At 36.6% G+C, this 19,316-nt stretch overlaps 2 protein-coding genes and 1 long non-coding RNA gene across 4 annotated transcripts; 1 reads left to right on the plus strand and 2 right to left on the minus strand.

The window, feature by feature from the left end:
- Positions 1–2,145: 2,145 nt before the first annotated feature.
- LOC140786551 (uncharacterized) lies at positions 2,146–8,293 on the minus strand. Of its 2 annotated transcripts, XM_073135056.1 has the most exons (5): positions 8,123–8,293; positions 7,415–7,644; positions 6,032–7,226; positions 2,570–2,653; positions 2,146–2,381 (listed from the first exon to the last, which is right to left on the minus strand). In XM_073135056.1, exons 2-4 carry the CDS (start codon positions 7,634–7,636, stop codon positions 2,610–2,612), a joined length of 1,461 nt encoding a protein of 486 aa, XP_072991157.1. In that variant the 5' UTR covers positions 7,637–7,644; positions 8,123–8,293; the 3' UTR covers positions 2,146–2,381; positions 2,570–2,609. The 2 variants fall into 2 exon arrangements, with proteins under 2 accessions (XP_072991157.1, XP_072991156.1); XM_073135055.1 differs by having other exon boundaries at positions 2,146–2,653.
- Positions 8,294–11,126: 2,833 nt separating this feature from the next.
- LOC140786814 (truncated FRIGIDA-like protein 1) lies at positions 11,127–14,631 on the plus strand. The gene is made up of 3 exons (XM_073135493.1): positions 11,127–12,090; positions 13,559–13,734; positions 13,816–14,631. The coding sequence occupies exons 1-3, from the start codon at positions 11,307–11,309 to the stop codon at positions 14,437–14,439; spliced, it is 1,584 nt and encodes a 527-aa protein (XP_072991594.1). The 5' UTR covers positions 11,127–11,306; the 3' UTR covers positions 14,440–14,631.
- A 567-nt stretch (positions 14,632–15,198) lies between these two features.
- LOC140786815 (uncharacterized) lies at positions 15,199–18,197 on the minus strand. Its single transcript, XR_012108705.1, has 3 exons — positions 18,045–18,197; positions 17,690–17,951; positions 15,199–17,591 (listed from the first exon to the last, which is right to left on the minus strand). It is a non-coding gene; the product is annotated as an uncharacterized lncRNA (long non-coding RNA).
- Between the last annotated feature and the right edge of the window lie 1,119 nt (positions 18,198–19,316).

Raw genomic sequence — 19,316 nt, forward strand, 5'->3', positions numbered from 1 at the left:
CCTCTTAACTTGACTGTTTGACTACATAGTTCTTCAACTAGTATGTGAAATGATAACAGGAAGCACATTTCCTCTAGAGTTTTTGACCAAAATAGCCTCATTTTTTAAATTTTTTATCCAAATGGACTACCCTCAGACGCTGTTCAGCGTTTTTAAAAACGCTAATCGGTTCAACATTTTTATCGCCAGATAATTTTTTCCCTAAATTAATGAAAGACTAAATTAAATGAATTTATATGCATAAAACGCTGAGAATATCCTCAGCGTTTAAAGACCAGATAAAAATACTGAATTGATCAGCGTTTTTGCCCAAGAAAAAAACCCCTATAAGTTTAGCGTTTTTGTTAAAACTACAATATATTAAATCTCATAAATTTGAGAGTAATTTATTCACGTAAAAAAAATAAAGAGAGCTAGTTTGGCCACAAACTCTTTCCTCTGCTGGACAGTGATCCAGGAGTTATTTTATTTTTTTAATCATTTTAGTCTACACACAACATTTAATATTATACCTGGCTAGATGAGTTATAAATAAAAGAATCACTGCCGGAGATGGCAATTTTGTAATTTCTAGTACCATTAGTGAATTAAAACTTTAATAGAGAAATCATTGAACCAGTAAGTAAGCGATTTATATTACTATTAATATTTTTCTATCTACCAAGAAAGTGATTTATTCAATAAAATTACTAACTAAGACATTAGTTATTGTATGCCAGGTACAAATCATCTTATAAGCATTGGAGTGAATCAAAACTCAACTAAGTGGTTGACCCTAATCAGATCGGCTCGCGAGCTTAATGAGAATGTATGGAGGTATTTTTTATTTGGGGGGAGTTCGAAGAAAATAAAATGGATTTTTTTTATCTGCCTTTTTCATTTTTTTTCCTAATAAAAATAAATCAATCAAAATAAAATTATCTAATCTACAAGAACAAAATATTTGTTATGCTCAACTTAGAATAGTCAAAAACTCAGGATATTTTGGATGATGTTTGACTAAATTTGGCGAGATAAAGTTTCTTTATATATATATATATATATATATATTGCATGTATACTATTATAAAACCCGTTATTTATGTATACACTACTCTAAAGTTGATATTTATATGTATATCTTAAAAATACTTCTTGGTTTTTATATAATTATCCTTTAGAATATTTGTTTATGCTTGGATACCATGAAAGTTAATCAATTGTTAAGTCTTTTTTTAATCCATTTCACAGTGAAAATACAAAAATGCCCTTAATTTTTGTTGTATAGATTACTTTCAATTAGGAGCATCTTTGTAATTTCATCTACTAAATATATTGGATTTTAAAATTGAGTTATCAAAATGTAACTATTCTAGAGGATCCATGCAGAAGCAATGGTTTTTAAGGGTACGTGTGTAAATATGAAATTTAGAAGGGCATAAACGCAAAAAAGGAGGAGCTTTTGAGGGGTATACCTGCAAAGAGAATCCTTAATATGAAAATAAAAAAAAAATAGTAAAATTGTGTTAAAAATTGGTGAGATTTTAAACCTAAATAGAGAAGTACTAACATTAAAATAAATATGAGTGGAATTCCTCAAGGGAAAATTAGTAATTCTTGCTTAATATTAAAACAATTTAGAGGTATAAAATGAGAGGAGAGAGAAATAGATACTGCTATAATATACTAGTATAAAGAGGGTTATCTCAGAATAAGCCTTATTCATATTCCATTCATTCTTATTCCACACAAGTGACTAAGAAGAGAGCAGCAGCAAAAGAAAAGACATGGGATTTTGCAGGAGTGGCCCTTTTGATAGGTTTTCAATTCCCTTCTCTGCTTTATGTAAGCAAAAGGCCATGGAGAGAGAATGTCTCCACATGAAATCATGCACCATACAGCTAGACAAGTGTGACTTAATTAACAAAAGGAAAGGATTAGGATATATAATGGAATCAGAATGTACAGGTGTTAGTGACAACAAACAAAGTTAACCCCCTCTCTTTTTCTCTTTTCCTTTTATTTTTTTTCTCTTTCTTTCTTTTTTATTTTGCAAGGTGGGGAAGCCCCCATAAAATTTCAATAAGAATATGAAATGGGAATGCAGTATGCAGCCATAATTTAGGCAATTTAGAGAAATAAACATAGTCTAGAAATGAATTAGAATTGATTGGTAAAATTGTTCTTGAGGACCAAAGAAGGCATCCCCTGGAAGTTTCACTAATAAATCATCATCTCTTGTACATAGCAGTAAAACAATAAAAAGAGAAACATGAACCTCCTGATAGTTGCGACTACCGAGCATAATGCTAGATATCTAGCAGTTTTATGTATAAAAAGAGTCAGTCTATATGGCGTACTGCCGACATACATCGGAAGAACCTCTGAATATATCCCGCAATCTGATTTCACATCTCAATCAAAACCCAATAGACAAAACCCAAATTCAGTAAGAAAAGGTGAACCTAAAGATTCTCAAACGTTACACAAAATTGCATATGTAAGATTTTTTTTTTTTTTTAATTTTATACCATCTGCCTGGTTAGCTCTAAACAATCAACTGAACTGTACTTATAATGCGGTATCTGACCTTTGCAATTATGCACCTGATTCACTGGATTCTTCGCATATCATGAACCCTGTAATGAAAGAACGATTTCGTTGGCAGCAAGACCTGAGCAAGCAAAAAAGAAGACTGAGTATAAGACATCTGATACCTTTTATAGACACTTTGAACAAAAGATAAAACACTAATCCATAAATACAAGATGAAATCTCGAGTCTCGACATACTTATATAAATTCTTCATTTCATCACCATACAATCAAATATAACGTACAAAATTTGCCAATGCAATCTCGATATATTTCTATAAAAGCTTCCTGGACAAAACATTGCCAATACAGTCGCATAAGGGTCTCGCAGCAATCCATTGGTACATGTTCTCAAAGCCTAATAGAGTTCTTATAGGACAGCTAAAGGTCGGAAGCTACCAAATTATGGGGTCCTCTAGCATCTAGATGGCTTCTTTCCAGTGGCCAATTGCTCTTAGTAACCTACAAGTGTTCTTGGGGCCCTTTCATCTATTATTGGTAAAAGGTTAGTCAATGGTGACAAATTGACAATGATGATGAAGATGGTCCATGGTACGCTGATCCATCATAATTTTCTTCCATCAGTAACTGCAACCTAACAGAATGTGTATGATACAGTAACACAGGGATATTCCTGCCTTAATGAAAGTATTGAAGGATTACTTACAAACCACGTCATCTTAGCACGAAATAACATATTTGTGGCAGTATGATGCGTATCACTATGGTGTTGTCTGGACAAGAATAATTTGGTCTCAGGAGCACCTTTACAGTTTCGGTGTTCCAGACAAAATTACAAAACAAAGGATTAAACTAGAATAAAGTATAAATTGAGGACAAAACACAAGAATCATATGACAGAAATTAAGAAGTCAAGAACAATCTACTCCTGGAATGTGCTCCATAGAAGGGGTAGTCTTAATTCTATTTCATCATCATTTAAGCCTTTTCTAAGCAGATATAAGTTACATGGAAAATAAAGAACAACTGACCATTTCCCGTCATTCCTATAACCAAGAGGAAAGCAGGAAAGGCCGCAATAGAGAAGCATTTGCTATGGTATACAAGCTTACTCTGTTACTCTGAATGGTGCTTGGGCTTCAATGTCTAGGACATATCTAAAGAACCAAATAAAATGAAATCCAACAGAACAATTACTAGAAGGAGAAGTCGACTAAAGAAAAGAACCACTTGAGCTGATAGACATTTTAAATTTGAGGTTAAACAACAAAAAGAATCATTAAGACATAAGAAATTCAAATAAGTTCAGTTCATCGAGATGGTTCACATACAAACCTACAGTATCTCACAAGATTAGATAAGAGGAGAGATTATTTTGAAACCTAAGGCCAAAAAAAAAAAGGCTGGTACACGTAACATCAGCCACTATATATTGATACATTTGTAAGTCAAATGTATCAACCATAGCATGCCCAATTAAAAGAACAAAGCAGGATGTATTGGTTCAGTATAACTTCGTCAACTGTTTCTGGTTTTTGTGGCTGTAGCATGCAATTCAATATTTAACATCATGCCAAACTATTTTTGGTGTTGCTATTCACATAAGAAGCATAGAGCAGAAGTGATGGTGGATTTCATCAGGAAGAATTTTATTGGACATACTACAAGTCATTTGGCATAGGCTCTTCTTTTGATTATTTTTGGTAGTACTTCCAAATCATTCTTGCTAAACATTATTTTTCATTTTATTTCATAAATGTAGTCATTAATATATTATAAACGTGTTTGTATGAAAACTCCACCATGTAATGAAATGTGTGGTTCATTGCAGACTAAATTTGACGTGCCAATGTTTGCCACTACGCTCTGGGATATAGTTCGATAGTCAGTATAATCATTGCATCTGGAAAGTTATTAACTTATTATATGTGCTAATGTAATGAGGCCAGTTATTGGTCAGTAAGAGGCATGAGGAAACAATCCTTGGAATAGGGAGTCATAAAATAGGGACTGATTTGAAGAACATACTAATAGGACAAAATCTCCCAAATTTATTTTAGACAAAGAAAGTTTAACTACAAAAAGGTAAAAGGGCAATGTTTGAATATGAATCTCCAAGGAAGTACATTAATGAGTCATCAGCACAAATCCGTACTCAACAGGCTTGAAAGGACACTCGAATATTATTAGAATTTAAGCTGCTAGTTCCAACTTTTAAGAATAATTAAAACCAGTTATACATTTATTTCTAAAGGCCAACCCCAAATAGTTGGGGTGTTTGTCTATAAAAGCTGACCCCAACTAGTTTGGACTAAAGGCCTTGTCATTGTTTTAATGTTTGTTGGTAAAGTTATCAACTGCAATGCCATTGAATCCAAGTCACCTATCAAAACTATAAAAACCAAATAATGATCTTATTAAGGTCCACTACATTAAGAGTAGAAATTAATTAATCAAATGATCGACTACATTATGACCAGGCTAAAGATTACTAAATTCAGATATTCACTGCATCATTTTTTTTCAGATTCTTTTTCTGGAAGTGTATCTCTTAAATCCAATGAAAATTCTCTCAACTGATTAATAATCAATCTTTTCGGCCATTTAAATTTTAAAATCCTGTTCTGGTAAATATAAATCAAAACAAGAAATAGACAGTATGATGGTTGTTCAAAAGCTATTTCTCTTTTAACAGTTTAGGGGATTTTGTTTCTTATACCCTGACTTCATATAGCACATGTTTGAATGCATCAGCTACCATTCAACATGTAATGGAGCCTTTTCAAACATCTAGTCCAACAACTAATTGACCAACAATCTGTTTACAATACTAAGTGTCACTTGTAGATCAACTTCTACTCCTTCATTATGCAAGTTATAACAATAGTCCCTCACCAGAAAGTGTCATGATTTATACGAAATAGTGTATATCCTAAAATCTATGTTTTTTCCACAATCAATATCAGCTTTCTTTCAAGATATAACAAGATTTAACTTTATCCGTGAAAACTGGACTGATCTGCAACATAAGTCAAAAGATTTAACAAAAAAGAATAACCCCAATATCCACGGTGAAAGGTATACAAACAGGGAACCATATATAATGGAGGAAAAGAGACAGAAGGAAAAAAGAACTTTAACCAAGAAGCTGTTGTACATAAATAGATACCTATATCTAAACTAAAGTAGTAAACATCCATCATTTGATTAACAAAAACAGTCTCATAAGAAATGAATTTCAAATCTTCTGTTATTATTCAGTTTAAAATGATACTGAGAATCTGAGACGTTCATTCAATAGAAGAAAGATATCGTACTGAGTAACTAAACTATGGAAAGAAGTCTGTCACCTGTATCATTATGCATAGTTGACAAGTTAACATCACAGGTTACAGATAGTCAGACATATTGCAATGCTTTGCTTATGTAAATACTGGCTCATAACAAAAAGAACAATATAAAAAAGGCCATTCTTTAAAGTTGAAGGAACCTCTTACCCCCGTTTGCTTGGCTATTAGTAGCATTATAGCGCGCAAGATAACTTTCTGAACCATTTGGTATGAGATCTGAATCTGCATTGCCCAGCCCATAAGAAAATGGCCCATCAAGCTCAGAAGAGGCAGATTTCCACGCCGTGTGGCCATATATTGAGTTACTACCAAATGAATCTGCATAGTTTCCTTCATTTACATTTCTAGATACAGTAAAAGAAGTATTCACAGTACTAACCCCACTGTTCCTTCCATAGCTATTGGCATGCAGACCAAAGTTTTTATTCTCAGGGTCATTACCCAGATACCTGCTAGCATAGCCTGAACCACTGCCCATGCCATGAGCAGAACTAGGAGAAGAAAGACCTCCCCAGTTCACAATTTCATTACCAAATACACCTAGGCTTCCACTTCCAGACGGCATGAAGGCATTAGAACTTGCAATGTTGGTAGCATAGTTAAGACTACCATTGCCCCATATATTACGAGCTAATGAACTAAATACGGAACCAGCATTGTCATTAACCCCGCCATAGCCAGTATTAGTATTATATCTACTTGAACTCCCATTGTAATACGGGCTCTGTTGCCGTCCGTAAGAGAGGCTATTACTGAAAGTTGAAGTTCCGCCAAAGCTGTGGTTCACCCCAGGCTCAAAATTCGTACCATTTCCATAATTTAGACCAACAGGAGGGTAACCATTACGTCCACCAGCTAGCAGCCCAAATCTGCCATCCACCCTTGTTCCATAGCCACCTATAGGGCTTGGAGTGTACCCTTGAGTGTATCCATTAAGAAAGCTATTGAACCTAGCATATGGACTGTTATGTTCCCCGATAGGTGACCGCATGTTGGGTCCAGGGGACATTTCCTTCGGAACAGCCCTCTTGACCTCAACCATCTTACCATTCAGCTCATGGAAGGTCTTAAGCAAAGCCTTATCTACAGCATCCTCTGAATCATACGTGATAAAACCAAAGCCCCTCGGTCTCTGTGTATTGTGATCATACATCACAACAACATCAATGATAGTACCAAACTGATCGAAGTACTTCTTGAAGTCGGCTTCTGTTACAGTAGATGCCAGGCCTCCCACAAATATCTTTCTGGTTCGGCCAGGACTAGGAGAACCATGGTTACTACTGGTGTTCTTGTTAAGGGTGTGTTGGCCATCCCTAGGAACAGCTTTCTTAGCCTCCACCTGAGAAATTAATCAACCAGTGAGTTGATTTTTTTTCCCGAATAACCATTCAATATTCAGAATTCTTTTACAATTGCAACTTTTTGATGGATCATATGTTCAATAATGCTTAAGACAGATGGAAGCACAAATCTAGCAATATGTTATAACAGCCAGATATATCAGTAAGAAAAAGGCAAACCAATTACCAAGCGCCCGTCAATCATGTGCTTCTCGACAACTACTCTCTCTGCGACAGTTGGATCGGCAAATACAATGAAACCAAAACCACGGGCTCGGCCAGTGCTTCGATCTTTCATGATTACAGCTTCCATCACCTCCCCAAAGCTTCCAAAGTACTCCCGCAGTCGGTCTTCATTGGTTTCCCAGGAAATTCCCCCAATAAAGAGCTTGCCATTATCGGACTCCATTCTCTTTTCTGCAATGCCAAAATTAACTTCACCATCAACACAGCAATCCAGTAACAGAATTCAAATGATAACAAAGAAAGCAAACCAAATCCACTTATCATTTTGAATAAATCACCACAATTGGCACTGATATCCATCAGATCCAATCTAAAAGAACAAAATCACATTGAAGAACCAAGACCCACGAAACAAAATTCGATTTTTTTAGCATCGCATGCATCACAAGATCTATCAGAGGGAAAGAGCAAAACAACCCGATAGAATCCGTTCGCAAGCCACACAAATCAGCTACAATCCAGAGAAGAAAAAAAAAACCCATATACACGAAATGGGCTCATCTGAAACCAATCAAAGAACCTCTTTCGATCCTTCTCAGATCGACCAGAGCAAAGCCCAATTCTCGAAGCGCCGATAAGATTGCCAAAGAACAAAATTTGGAATCCAACAGCTCGCGAATCGAGGTAAATAAAAGGAGGGGGGGCTTACCTTCCAATCTGAGACGCTTCGTCGAGAGATCGAAGGAATCCTCTTTCTCTATCTAAGATCTAAGAGTCGGCATCGGACGAAGAGAAGGACTCGTCATATGCCCTCCTCTTCTCTCTCTCTCTCTCCCCTTCCTTTCTCTCTTTACCATATATATATGATATATATGTATATATATATATATATATAATATATATATATATATACCTCTTTCCCGGTTACCTTTTCCTATCTATTTCTTTCTTTCCTCCAATTCCGTTCGATTAACAAAGAAAGCATTGGGACAAAATATATATATATATATATATATATATATAACGAGAGGAGAGAGGAGATCCTTAATGGACATGAGAGGTGGTAGAGAAGGTTAGAACATGAAATATAATTATGTTATAACGTAAAAACAAACATGTTTTAATTACAGTTCTTTTTTCACTGTGTATACGGGCATAGATCTTGAACAATGAGTTTTCGGTCAATTTTGATCAGCATTATTGTGAAAGTAATTGAATAATCTACCATTTTTGAAGATTTTATGTACACCGTAAAAAATTTAAATATAATACTCATCTGGTATTAAAAAAAGAGGTTACCAATTCGAGCATTCGTTAGCATAAATTTGACCATTTAGTATATAATTAGCCTAAAAGATAGCATATATTAATCTTATATCTGTTTCAAATAAATATGTTAGCAGCTTTAATATACATTTAAGATCTATATCTAGAATTCTGTATCGTTTTTTCAAAAACAAAAAATCTCTTTAGAGATGAATTAATTAGTTCAAGTAAGCAACCACCTAAGTGGTAGACCCATGGTGGTACCACCACTGCCATCCCTTGAGCTAAGAAGGTGTTTCTTTTCCAGGAATATAAAAGCTATTGGTGGTCCAATGTGCACGAGAGAGGTGCCAATGGATTGACCTCAGTTGGATATAAAGCTATCTGCTGTGTAATTTGCAAAAGATCTTAAGTTGAAGACAAATTACTAATCACTTATGATATAAACCTTCTTGTACTAATGTAATAGATAAACAATTATTAACTTAATATTAGTATATTAATATCTACTTTTCTCTCTCCTCCTCTTCAATTTAATATTTTTATGTTTATATTTTGTTTTTTTTTTCTCTTCTCTCTCTCTTCTCCTCGTCCATTTATTATAATATAGTTTAGTCATTTATCAAACTATCATTTCAATTCTATGTCTAATCTAATGTAATTATTATGCACTATACTAGAATATAATTAAACAGTATAATCTCTTACCGATAATTAGAATATTTTTTTAAAGATATTTGTACTAAAAAATTCTTAAGTTTGACGTTTGAAAATAAAGTACACATAATTTATGTCGGAGATTTGCGTAAGAAAATAATCTTACTATTTTAAAAATATAAGAGTTTTTTTTATACAAATGCTTTGATTATTTTTTTTGTACGTATGTTCTTGAAAATTCTTTCATTTTTGTGTATATAATTCTAAATTTTGTATGGATAGATAAGTAGCAAAACAAGAACACCTTTCTTGTGGCTTTAGTTTAATCATTCTGCCCTTAGTTAGGGTTTAAAATGTGATTTATTTTTATTTTATTTTGAGAGGCATCCATAGGAGAAACACACACAAATATAAACAAGGATTTATAACACACATGACCTTTTTCTAAACTGATTTATTCTCATTGGTTATTCACCTTATTTGCTCTAATTTTTTGGAAATAAAATTTAGAGTTGTGCTTGTACTTAATTCACTAAATAAAATGTTCTATTCTTACTGACAGTTGAAACTCAAAATTTTAGGATTTCTTTTTATATTAGCTTGTAACTTTTTTATGGGCTTAATAATTTTGTTATCTTCCTTTTGGTAGGACTCGGTAAAGAATCTTTTGAAATTGGAGATATTGAATATCAATAAATCTCATCATCTTAGTATGTTAAAAGATAGCCGTTCGTATGCCTTTACCCCTCTCCTTCTCTACGAGGTTGTCATCTTTTCTTTTATCTTTTCTCACATCATCTCTCTATTTTCACTGTGCATCATTTTAGCGGCATCTTATCTTATTATCGCCTAATCTCACATTTGTCCAAATCTCCCTTTTTGTATAGAATGTGATGTCGATTTTAATCATCATCGTCATCCGCGCCTAATTCGCTCTCGAGCTCGCCTTCTCCAACTTCACATCATGCTCCAACCTTTTCTCCTTGCCACCCACAATCTCCTCCCCTAGATTGTTGATCTTATGTCTCCATGGTTAGTTTCGTTATAGAGCTTTCGGTCTTCAAAGGCTCTTATTGTGCCTATTTGTAGTATCAATGTTTGTTAAATAAAATACTTTCTTTCAAAACCGTCCTGCCTCCTTTATTTTCTTATTGTGCACGAGCTGATCTATTATTTAGCGGAGTATAAAACTTATGTTTAATATGCCACCATATCTCCTCTTTCTTCTCGTATATCACGTTATATTTGATGAATTAAAGCTAATAAAATGATTCGTCTACTCACTAAAAAGAGACTTCTAAAATATATAATCTCTACTCTTTTTATAAATACTGTTGAAATATCAATAGACTTATAATAATAATTACATATAGACTTTCGAATTGTAGCCAAGTTTTATATGCTTTATTTTTCGCCGCACATTTTATCTCTTCACCTTCGAAAACCTTCAAAATATTCTTGTTTTGTTAATTATTTGTTAAATTTTTTTATTAAAAATAAATGCATCTTGCAATCAAATTTAGGTCCTCCAGGTCTAATTTTACCTTTTTTTTAGAGAATAGAAAGAGAACAAAACCAAGCTTTAAATAATAATATTTTATTTTTATTTTTAAGTTTACACTTAGGTGCACTTAGAAACAAAATTAGTTAGGGATTTTTTTTAGTGTAATTATCCTACCATTTTTATTCTACGTCTACTATCCAACAGTCTCGTGTCTTGACCGTTCGATTATAAACCAACGGTAGTAACAACCCTCTCCATCTTAATATAAATACCGTCCTCCGCTTCAACGTCCTCGTCGCCGCCCTCCGTCCTTTGCTTCGACGGAGCCCGCGCTTCTGCCTCTAGGGTTAGGGTTTCCTCCGTCGCTGGTCTCTTCTTCTCCGTTTAGGGTTAGTATCCCCTCTTCGGATTTCGTCTCTTCCTCCTCCTCCTTTAGGGTTAGTGTTTCCTTGCTCGTCCCACTGCAATGGCGACGGCAGAGATCGTGGCGGCCGTCGAATCCATCCACGCGAAGAAAGATGATCTGCGGAGGGTGTTCGATGCTGTCTCGTCCTTCTCCTCCTCCCTCGCTTCCTTCACCCTCAAGTGGAAAGACCTGGAGGACCACTTCGCCTTGATCGAGAAATCCATCGCGGACCGCCTCAAGGAGCTTGAATACAAGTCCACGATGGCCGGTTTGGATCCGCCGGAAGAAAAAGTCGACGCCGTGGCCGGTTTGGTTCCCCCGGTGGCCAAAGTTGACTCCTTGGCCGGCTCCGAGCTCAGATCCCTCTGCGCCGCGATGGATGCGAAGGGATTGAGATTGTATGTGGTTGAGAACCGTAAGGATCTCGCCGCGATCACAAACGAGCTCGATGTTGCTATTGGATCTGCTCCCAATCCGGCTAAGCTTGTGCTTGATGCCATGGATGGGTTCTACGATTCAAAATCCGAGGGGAAGAAGGATGGCGAGGTGCAGGTGATCAGGAGGACTTGCCTCACTCTTTTGGAAAGGTTACAAATTTTGTCTACTGAGATTGAACCATTGGTTCGGGATGAGGCGAAGAAGCTCGCACTGGAGTGGAAAGGGAAGGCTTCGAATCGTGGGGAAAACCAAGTTGAGGTTTTATCTTTCTTGCAGCTCTTGGTTTCTTTTAAGTTGGTGTCGGAATTTAAGGTGGACGAGGTGTTCAATCTCTTTGTTTCTGTGTGTCGAAAAAAGCAAGCGGTTAATATCTTTAGAGGCCTTGGCCTCGTGGAGAATATGCCCGGTAAGAATGGGAATTAATACCTTCCATATTATGCAGGTTATGGGGAAGTTAGTATAACTCATTAAGTTTTCTCTGCTGATCTTAGTTTCTCTTTATACAATTTATTTTTTTCTTGCAATGTGGTGAGCTTGCTTTAAGATGGTTACAAAGGAGCGTGTGGAATGTACAGATGCTCTGTTGGTGCAGGGCAGCCGATCAAACGGTTGTTTTAGGCTGAGGATGTAATTTTAGCTCTGTGTTTTGTTCTTTTTTGACGAGTTCCATATGATTTTATCCGTTGTCATAGAAGATCTTTTCCCTGGCACATTTAGTTGAAATTACCCAAGCTTTCTTTGACGTATTATGAGATACTTAGGTATTGAATAGTTTTCCGACATTTTGATTAAGTATGGTAAGTGGTTTATATTCATGTCCATCCTTGGCCATTTTAGTCTCTTTTCTCCCCATTCTATTAACTTGTGAATTACAGCTGTGGCATTCCTTTCTTTACCGTTGGTTTTGCTTTATATGCGTTGAAACCTTGTGGGGATTGGGCTTTTGATTAGTTCTGCCAGCAGAACTAGTGATGCTGCATTGAGAACTTCCTTAGAAATCGTTTTTGATCTTTATAATTTTAAGTTCATTTAGAAAGCAGAACTTCCCATGCTGGTTTATGTGGTTCCTTGGAGTACCAAAACCTTTCCGTTGAGCCTTCTCCCTTTTTCACACTTGTACATTATGCTTGTCAACCTTTTCACTATCTGTATTTTATACCATATTTTTCGTTGTGCTCACTAGCTATTTTGGTGGCATCACAATATCACATACACGCAAATTGTTACCTGGCCTCCTTTTCCCTGATCAATTGTTCTTGTTTTTCTTGGGCCATATCTTTGTTAAGCATGTTGAAGAAGCGCAGTATTCGCATTGATATTCCTGGTATAGGACATGCTATGACACTATTTTTTGTACCATGTTTCTGTTTTCAATTTTCTGTCAAACCTGTAGTATTTGAGTACCATTGAGTGTTCCAAAATGGTAGCTTTCTTGATGTCCTCTTTTGGGTGCTTTAGGATGAGAAACAGTTAAATATCATTCAAGGGATCCAAGAGGGTGTACTTCTTAAGTATGGAGATCTCTTGTCATTTCCTCCTTCCTTTCTTCCCTCATTCCTTTTTAGCTGGGCCTGAGGTTGGTGAATGTAAGATTTCAATTCATGGATCCGTACCCACAAGCAGCTATTGTGATTTCTGCTGATAAGAAAGCATCGTTTGGAACTGAAGTTCTTGTGTCCGTGCTGTTGTTCTTCAATAATCCCTTATTTAGTGTATACACTCTTGCCTTTTGTTGCATTGCTTGTCAACTGTTTCTATATATCCTTTTACTTGTTTATGGGCATTTTTCTGTTATGCCTCCTTTATGCTGATTTACTAGTCTTTTACATTTAGGTAGCATCATGACGCCCATAAGAATTTGTTACTTGTGACAGATTTTGTTCAGAAAATGCAAAGTAAGGGTAAACAACTTGATGCAGTAAAATTTATCCATTCTCTTAATTTGCTGGATAAATATCCTCCAGTACCTCTGCTGAAAAACTACTTGAAGGTGACTAGAAAGGCTGCTCAGGAAGTGCGCAAGAAAGGAATCAATTCTCGTCAATCTCAGGTAATTTTAGTACTCTATGACCTCTTTTTAGGATCTGCAACTATGCTCTTGAAACCCCACTTTGTTTGTTATTTGCCACAGAATGAGGCAATTGCAAAAGAGATCACTGCTCTTAGAGCGGTGATTAACACTATCAAGGAGTACAAGCTTGAATCGCAGTATTCAAGTGAGAATCTTCAGAAGCGTATTACACAATTGGAGCAAGAGAAGACAAACAAGTGCCGAACTGCAACAGGAAATTCTGTTGCCTCTAACTCAAGTTCTCAGAATCTTCAGCAGCAGTCCAAGAAGCGACCTATGCGAACTGCAACAGTTGCTTCTGTTGCTTCGCATTTGAGTCCTCGGAATCTTCAGCAGCAGCAGGCCAACAAGCGTCTTAGGCCGTCAACAACTTTAACACCTACTGCTGCTCCTGACATTCCTCCCCCAATTGTTGGGAATAAGGCTCTATTTGGTCTGACTAATCAATCTCCATACATGGGTTTGATTGGATCTTATGGCCTTGCTTCTACTAGAACTATCTATGATCATGCCGCTTCAAGTCAATCTGGTCTCCCTCTTGGAGTTCATGGAAACCTCTCGCCAAGGCGTCATCTCTACACTTCAGAGCCCTTTGTGGACTCTCATCTGTACAATAGTTCAGGAAGATATGTTAATTACTCCCTCCCTGGCATGACAGCTCGTTATCCCCCATCTTACCCATAGAAGTTTACACTGATATATTTTTCTAATCTATCACTGGTTAAGGTGAGACAAGATATCGTTATGTTATGTGGTTTATTTTCACTGACTACAGTCACAGTACCAAGCTATTTAGATGTATATATGGAGCTTCCAGATGTTAAACTACTCATGTCATCATCAGTCTTTCTGTTATTTTATGCTTTTCATATGCAACTTCTTTTGCATCTTTTACCGGTAAGGAAGGCACTTGTAAGTAAATGATGTTCAATATACATTTCATAGACAGTTCTTAATTTATCAGTCAGCTATAACTTTGTTTCTTCTGTTAGATTATGTCAACCTGTATTTGTTGGTGGATATCTAATTGAGAAACTTAATGTAGTGTTAATCATTCTTGTTCTCATAAATGATATCTAATAGAGAAGCTTAATATAGTGTTAGTCATTCCTATTCTCATAAATGATGATTAAGCATACTTTTTGGCTACCAAGTTTCTATGTCTCTCAAAACAAAGGTATCTCAAACATTTGGATTGAATTAGATTCCCTTTTGCTGATCAAGTCAATTGGCCAGTCAAGCTTCCTGGGTGGACTCACTTACTGATGACATTATTGCTCTAACTTATAATTTCCAAAATTGTAAAGTTACACATATCTATAAAGAAGTCAATCGGGTTGCTGATTGGCTTGCAAATTGTGATAAGTTCTTAGGTTATGAGTGTATTTGAGGTGGGAGTTTTCCTTCTGAGCTGCTACAGTTTTTGGTCTATGATTTTAACGGAGCTTTTTGTAATTGTGGTAGTAATTTACTAATCTACAAAATCTTCCTAGCTTCTTTTTTTCAGTTCTTTGTTATCCCCTTGTTATCACCTTTTGTATTAAGTTCTGCATGACATTACAGTTTCCTCGTCGCACCTGTGGTGTGCAATATGGGATAAGTCCCTTTATCATGGTTCTGTAATGGCAAGGAAAAAGTTGCCCCCTTGTTTCTTGAGTTTGTCTTCCAACCAAACAGTAGAAACTTGGTAAGGATATGGTGTTCCCTTATTCACTGATAAAAAGATGCACCCACCCATTTTAGATCCACTTTTTTCTTTCATTCAACTGAACAAGGCCTCAAGGTGTTATTGATAGGCCTTAAGGGGGGCCTTGGTACACAAATAGCAGGGGAAGACATTCTTTGGAAGCTCTATTTGCATTCCTCTATATCAAGGTCAAAGTTCAATATCTTGCAGTTGTTGTGTTCATACTTCAATAAAATTTTGTGTAGATTACTCAGCTTCTCACAAAATTACTGACCCAATGTAGCAATTAATAAGTCACACGACCTCTTTTTAAGGCTATCAGATAAAGGCTATCAGATGATTCGTCTGCAAAACAGTCTAAAAAATGCAAGCTGCAGATAAAGGCATCTGTTTGTGGTGATATAGTTGTGCTTCTGAATTTATTACTCATATTTAGTAGGTAAGCTAGAAATATGAGGTACTAGTAGTATTTCTTTAGTGATTAGAAACTGCCAGATTATTGGACACAGTTGTGTCGATTGCAAGGTTATATTGTTGCTTTTTTTCTTGCAAATCTGAAATACAAGGGACCACAGTAGTAAAGCACTATGTAGTCTACTGCTTATCAATGCTTTTTTGTACTGAGTTTGTGACCTGAAAGCATTATACTCCAACATTTGTTGGTTCCTTTCTGCTTTATTTTGGTAGATTTGTTGGCATCTCTTCTTAAGAAGAACAATATAGTAGATAGTAATTCTAGTTTTGTTGTCGAAATTGGCATTTATGGTACTGTCTGTTGGATTGCTATACTTTGTTGACTTGTGTAATGGCATATGTGATTCTCAAAATTAATGTTGATGCAGCCAATCTGGCAAATTGCAAGTTACTGATTATGAGTGGTGGGGGGTACCAAAAGAATGACTCCATCAAATGCTCTATCTAAATTCTATTCTCATGTATTTGATGTGAGATCACTTGTAGCTTGACTGTAATATATGTCAACTCCCACAGGAAGTATGAGTAGCTAAGATTCTTTGTGTTAACTGATGCGATTACTTGGTGATGTATGCGTAAATGCTAATCATATTGTTTCTTATATGAAGTTAGAGATATCTTTGGCCTACTCCAATTCAGGAACTTTTGGTAAATCATCTGAGTGTTGTTTGAGTCAGGTAGGTCTATATTCATAGAAAGAAGGTAGTGCTTTGTTCTGGTGGATTCTTGTTTTGTTGTAATGTGAAAGATGAAGAGGTGTTTTTGTATTACCCCATGCTTCTCTTCTTCTTTGTTCTTTTGTGTCAGAAGAGAGTAGTCTTAATTCACAACAGAAGAGAAGGTTCAAACAGAAGTGGCACCAATTACAACCAATTGAAACTAGAAAGACATAAAATAAAATCTGGATGTTAAGTGGCTTTATAATAATTATCAGAAACAAAGAAAGTTTTAAAATAATTCATTTGGTGGTCACCTAATTGCTAATGTCAATCAGATTGTCAAATGGTGGAATGATATTACAACGACGGTTTTACTTCAAAAGATGATTCATTTTGTTGTAAAATGACACAAAACAATACAGAAAAGACAAAGCTACCTCTAGATGTATTATTCATCCAACATGCAGATGCTGAGTCAAATATACTTTGTTATTTCTAAGCAGTGGATTTGTCACAATAGTAAACCCTTGTGTTTACTGTAAATTTCCACTTAATAGGTAATATCCTTTGAATTTTCTTTTTCCAACACACTGTCTGTGCGAATAATGTTAGGAAAACTTGCTTCCATTTCGACAAACATTTATTACAGTCTAACTATGAATTGCACATGACTAAAAAGAAAGAAAGAAAAGAAAGAAAGAAAGATCCATATGTTAGGGAAGCAACATCATTTTTATTGATTTCTTATTTGCCTAATCTACAGGACAGAAACAAATGATGAACAGATAAAAATAGCAAAGTAGCAGAGTTCAGATACAAAAGATCACTTAAAACAACTGAGTCATAACATGACACCATGATAGAACCACAACTGCAAATTTCCTTTGATCCTAAGTTTGCCTTCTATTGTCCAGCTTGGACAATTGCTTTATCACATTTCTTGCGTGTCGATCCAACAAAAGAGTCTTAGGAAGATGTCTGATGCGCGAAGCCAATCGGTCGTAGAGATGCTGGTGCTGTTTGTAGGAAAAGAAAACAAAATTCGTTACATAAGTAAACTTAGAATGCAAGAAGAAGAAGAAGAACAACAACAACAAGAATTCGAGTTAGTAACCTGTAGGGTACAACGTTCCAGTGCTGTTTGAATTACATAATTTCCATATGCATCTCTTATAATCATGTTGAGTTCTTCATCTTCCAACTCTACCAGGTTCCAAAAGAGTATGATACCCGCCGACGATTGAAGGCATTTTTGCACAACATAGCTTGCAAATCTATGCGTCGATAGCGTTTCGAGATTTTTCGCGACTTGCTCACAGATCATTCTAGTAGCATTTGGCTCCTCAAGAGCAACAACACACTGAATGACATAATTCCTACAAATATGAGCAGAAACTATTAGCTATCATCCTTGTATCTCAGAGCTACTAGCAAACCAGCATTACTAAATTTTGCCTACTCAAATTTACCCGCATGTGTCCTGTGAAAATCTAGTTGTATGCTTCACTACTTCCTTCAATATCTCCTCTCTCTGCAGACCTTTGGAGAAATTGATACACAGCTCCAGAGAAAAGCAACCTTTGTTCTCTGATGTTGCTAACTCACTGCAATACCTCACAGCAGCCTCAAACAGAAACTATTACCCCAAAAAAAAAAAAATCGTCACTATATATATATAATATATATCTACTATCTTTTGTATAGAAATCTATGGGATGAGGTGAAAATTTTACCATATTCTGTGCATATGTGAGGCGGTTGAGACAGTAATCCACCAGAGACGAGGCAGTTGCATGGATCATTAGATCCAAGATCCTGAAACTGAGAGCAGTGGTGAGATGATGGATTAACCCATTCTGTTTCTTGACCGCCTCAATCAGCTTCTTGATGGAGGCAACGCTGCAGAGAAAGGAAGAGATTAAACACGCAACATGATCAGGTTTCTATCAAAGGTGAAGCAAATTGATTGAATGATTGTTTCAATCATCATTAAGCATTACCCACAACTCTTTCTAGCCAGATAATGCAGTCGCATAGGATTGAGGGCCAGCGTGAAGACGATGAGGCGGTGCTCGTCGTAGCCGCAGACCTGCAGTAGCTTGTCGAAGAGACGAGATCCGGATGTATCTTCCATGATCAGAACCAGTGAAGGGAGTATTCCAGCGAATATGCTCCTCCGAAACTCCTCATCTCCTTCATCCAAAAGGCTGCAGAGGTGTTTCGAGTCTTCTTCCGAGGTTGCTAACGCGAGGCTCATCCCCCCGCCAAGGACCGCCGCCCGTATCCTCTCCTTGGACACCGCATCGCGGGCCTCCGTCGTCGAATTCTCTGTGGATCCCATTTGACGTATGATAGCTCTCTGTGCTTCAATTGCTGCTCTTCGCATGATCTCGGGGCTATAATTACCATAGGAAATAGGATGGGTAGCGTGGAAGGCAAAGCCATTGCTGAAGCCACCACGACCGTGACCGCTACTGCTCGCTTCTAGACGGCAACTAGTGCTTTTAAGAGTCGGCGGTACCAGGGAAGTCGACGCGCCGGGATCGCCACCGGCAATTCCGAAGTCGCTCAACAAGGCATTGAGGCACTCAAGGCCGCTCTTTTCGCCAACGGAACTGCTAGAGGCGGCAAGCGAGGCGCTTCCGAGCAGTCCCGCGGTGCTGGGAGAAGCCGAACTCGATCGCCGGATGGATTGCCGAATCGTAGGAGTAGTCGTGGGCGGGACCAGGGGAGTGGACGAC

The sequence above is a fragment of the Typha latifolia genome, chromosome 4 (assembly GCF_019914945.1).
Source record: "Typha latifolia isolate L0001 chromosome 4, TyphaL0001v2, whole genome shotgun sequence".
In the NCBI taxonomy this organism is placed as follows: domain Eukaryota; kingdom Viridiplantae; phylum Streptophyta; class Magnoliopsida; order Poales; family Typhaceae; genus Typha; species Typha latifolia.

What these genes read in the sequence shown, in the direction of transcription:
- LOC140786551 (XM_073135056.1), bottom strand. Translation starts at nt 7,636, where the DNA reads ATGGAGTCCGATAATGGCAAGCTCTTTATTGGGGGAATTTCCTGGGAA. An exon ending in ACATGATTGACGGGCGCTTG is followed by an intron (nt 7,227 to 7,414) that starts GTAATTGGTTTG and finishes TTAATTTCTCAG; the next exon opens with GTGGAGGCTAAGAAAGCTGT. An exon ending in TAATAGCCAAGCAAACGGGG is followed by an intron (nt 2,654 to 6,031) that starts GTAAGAGGTTCC and finishes TTGCTTGCTCAG; the next exon opens with GTCTTGCTGCCAACGAAATC.
- LOC140786814 (XM_073135493.1), top strand. Translation starts at nt 11,307, where the DNA reads ATGGCGACGGCAGAGATCGTGGCGGCCGTCGAATCCATCCACGCGAAG. An exon ending in CCTCGTGGAGAATATGCCCG is followed by an intron (nt 12,091 to 13,558) that starts GTAAGAATGGGA and finishes TACTTGTGACAG; the next exon opens with ATTTTGTTCAGAAAATGCAA. An exon ending in TCAATTCTCGTCAATCTCAG is followed by an intron (nt 13,735 to 13,815) that starts GTAATTTTAGTA and finishes TATTTGCCACAG; the next exon opens with AATGAGGCAATTGCAAAAGA.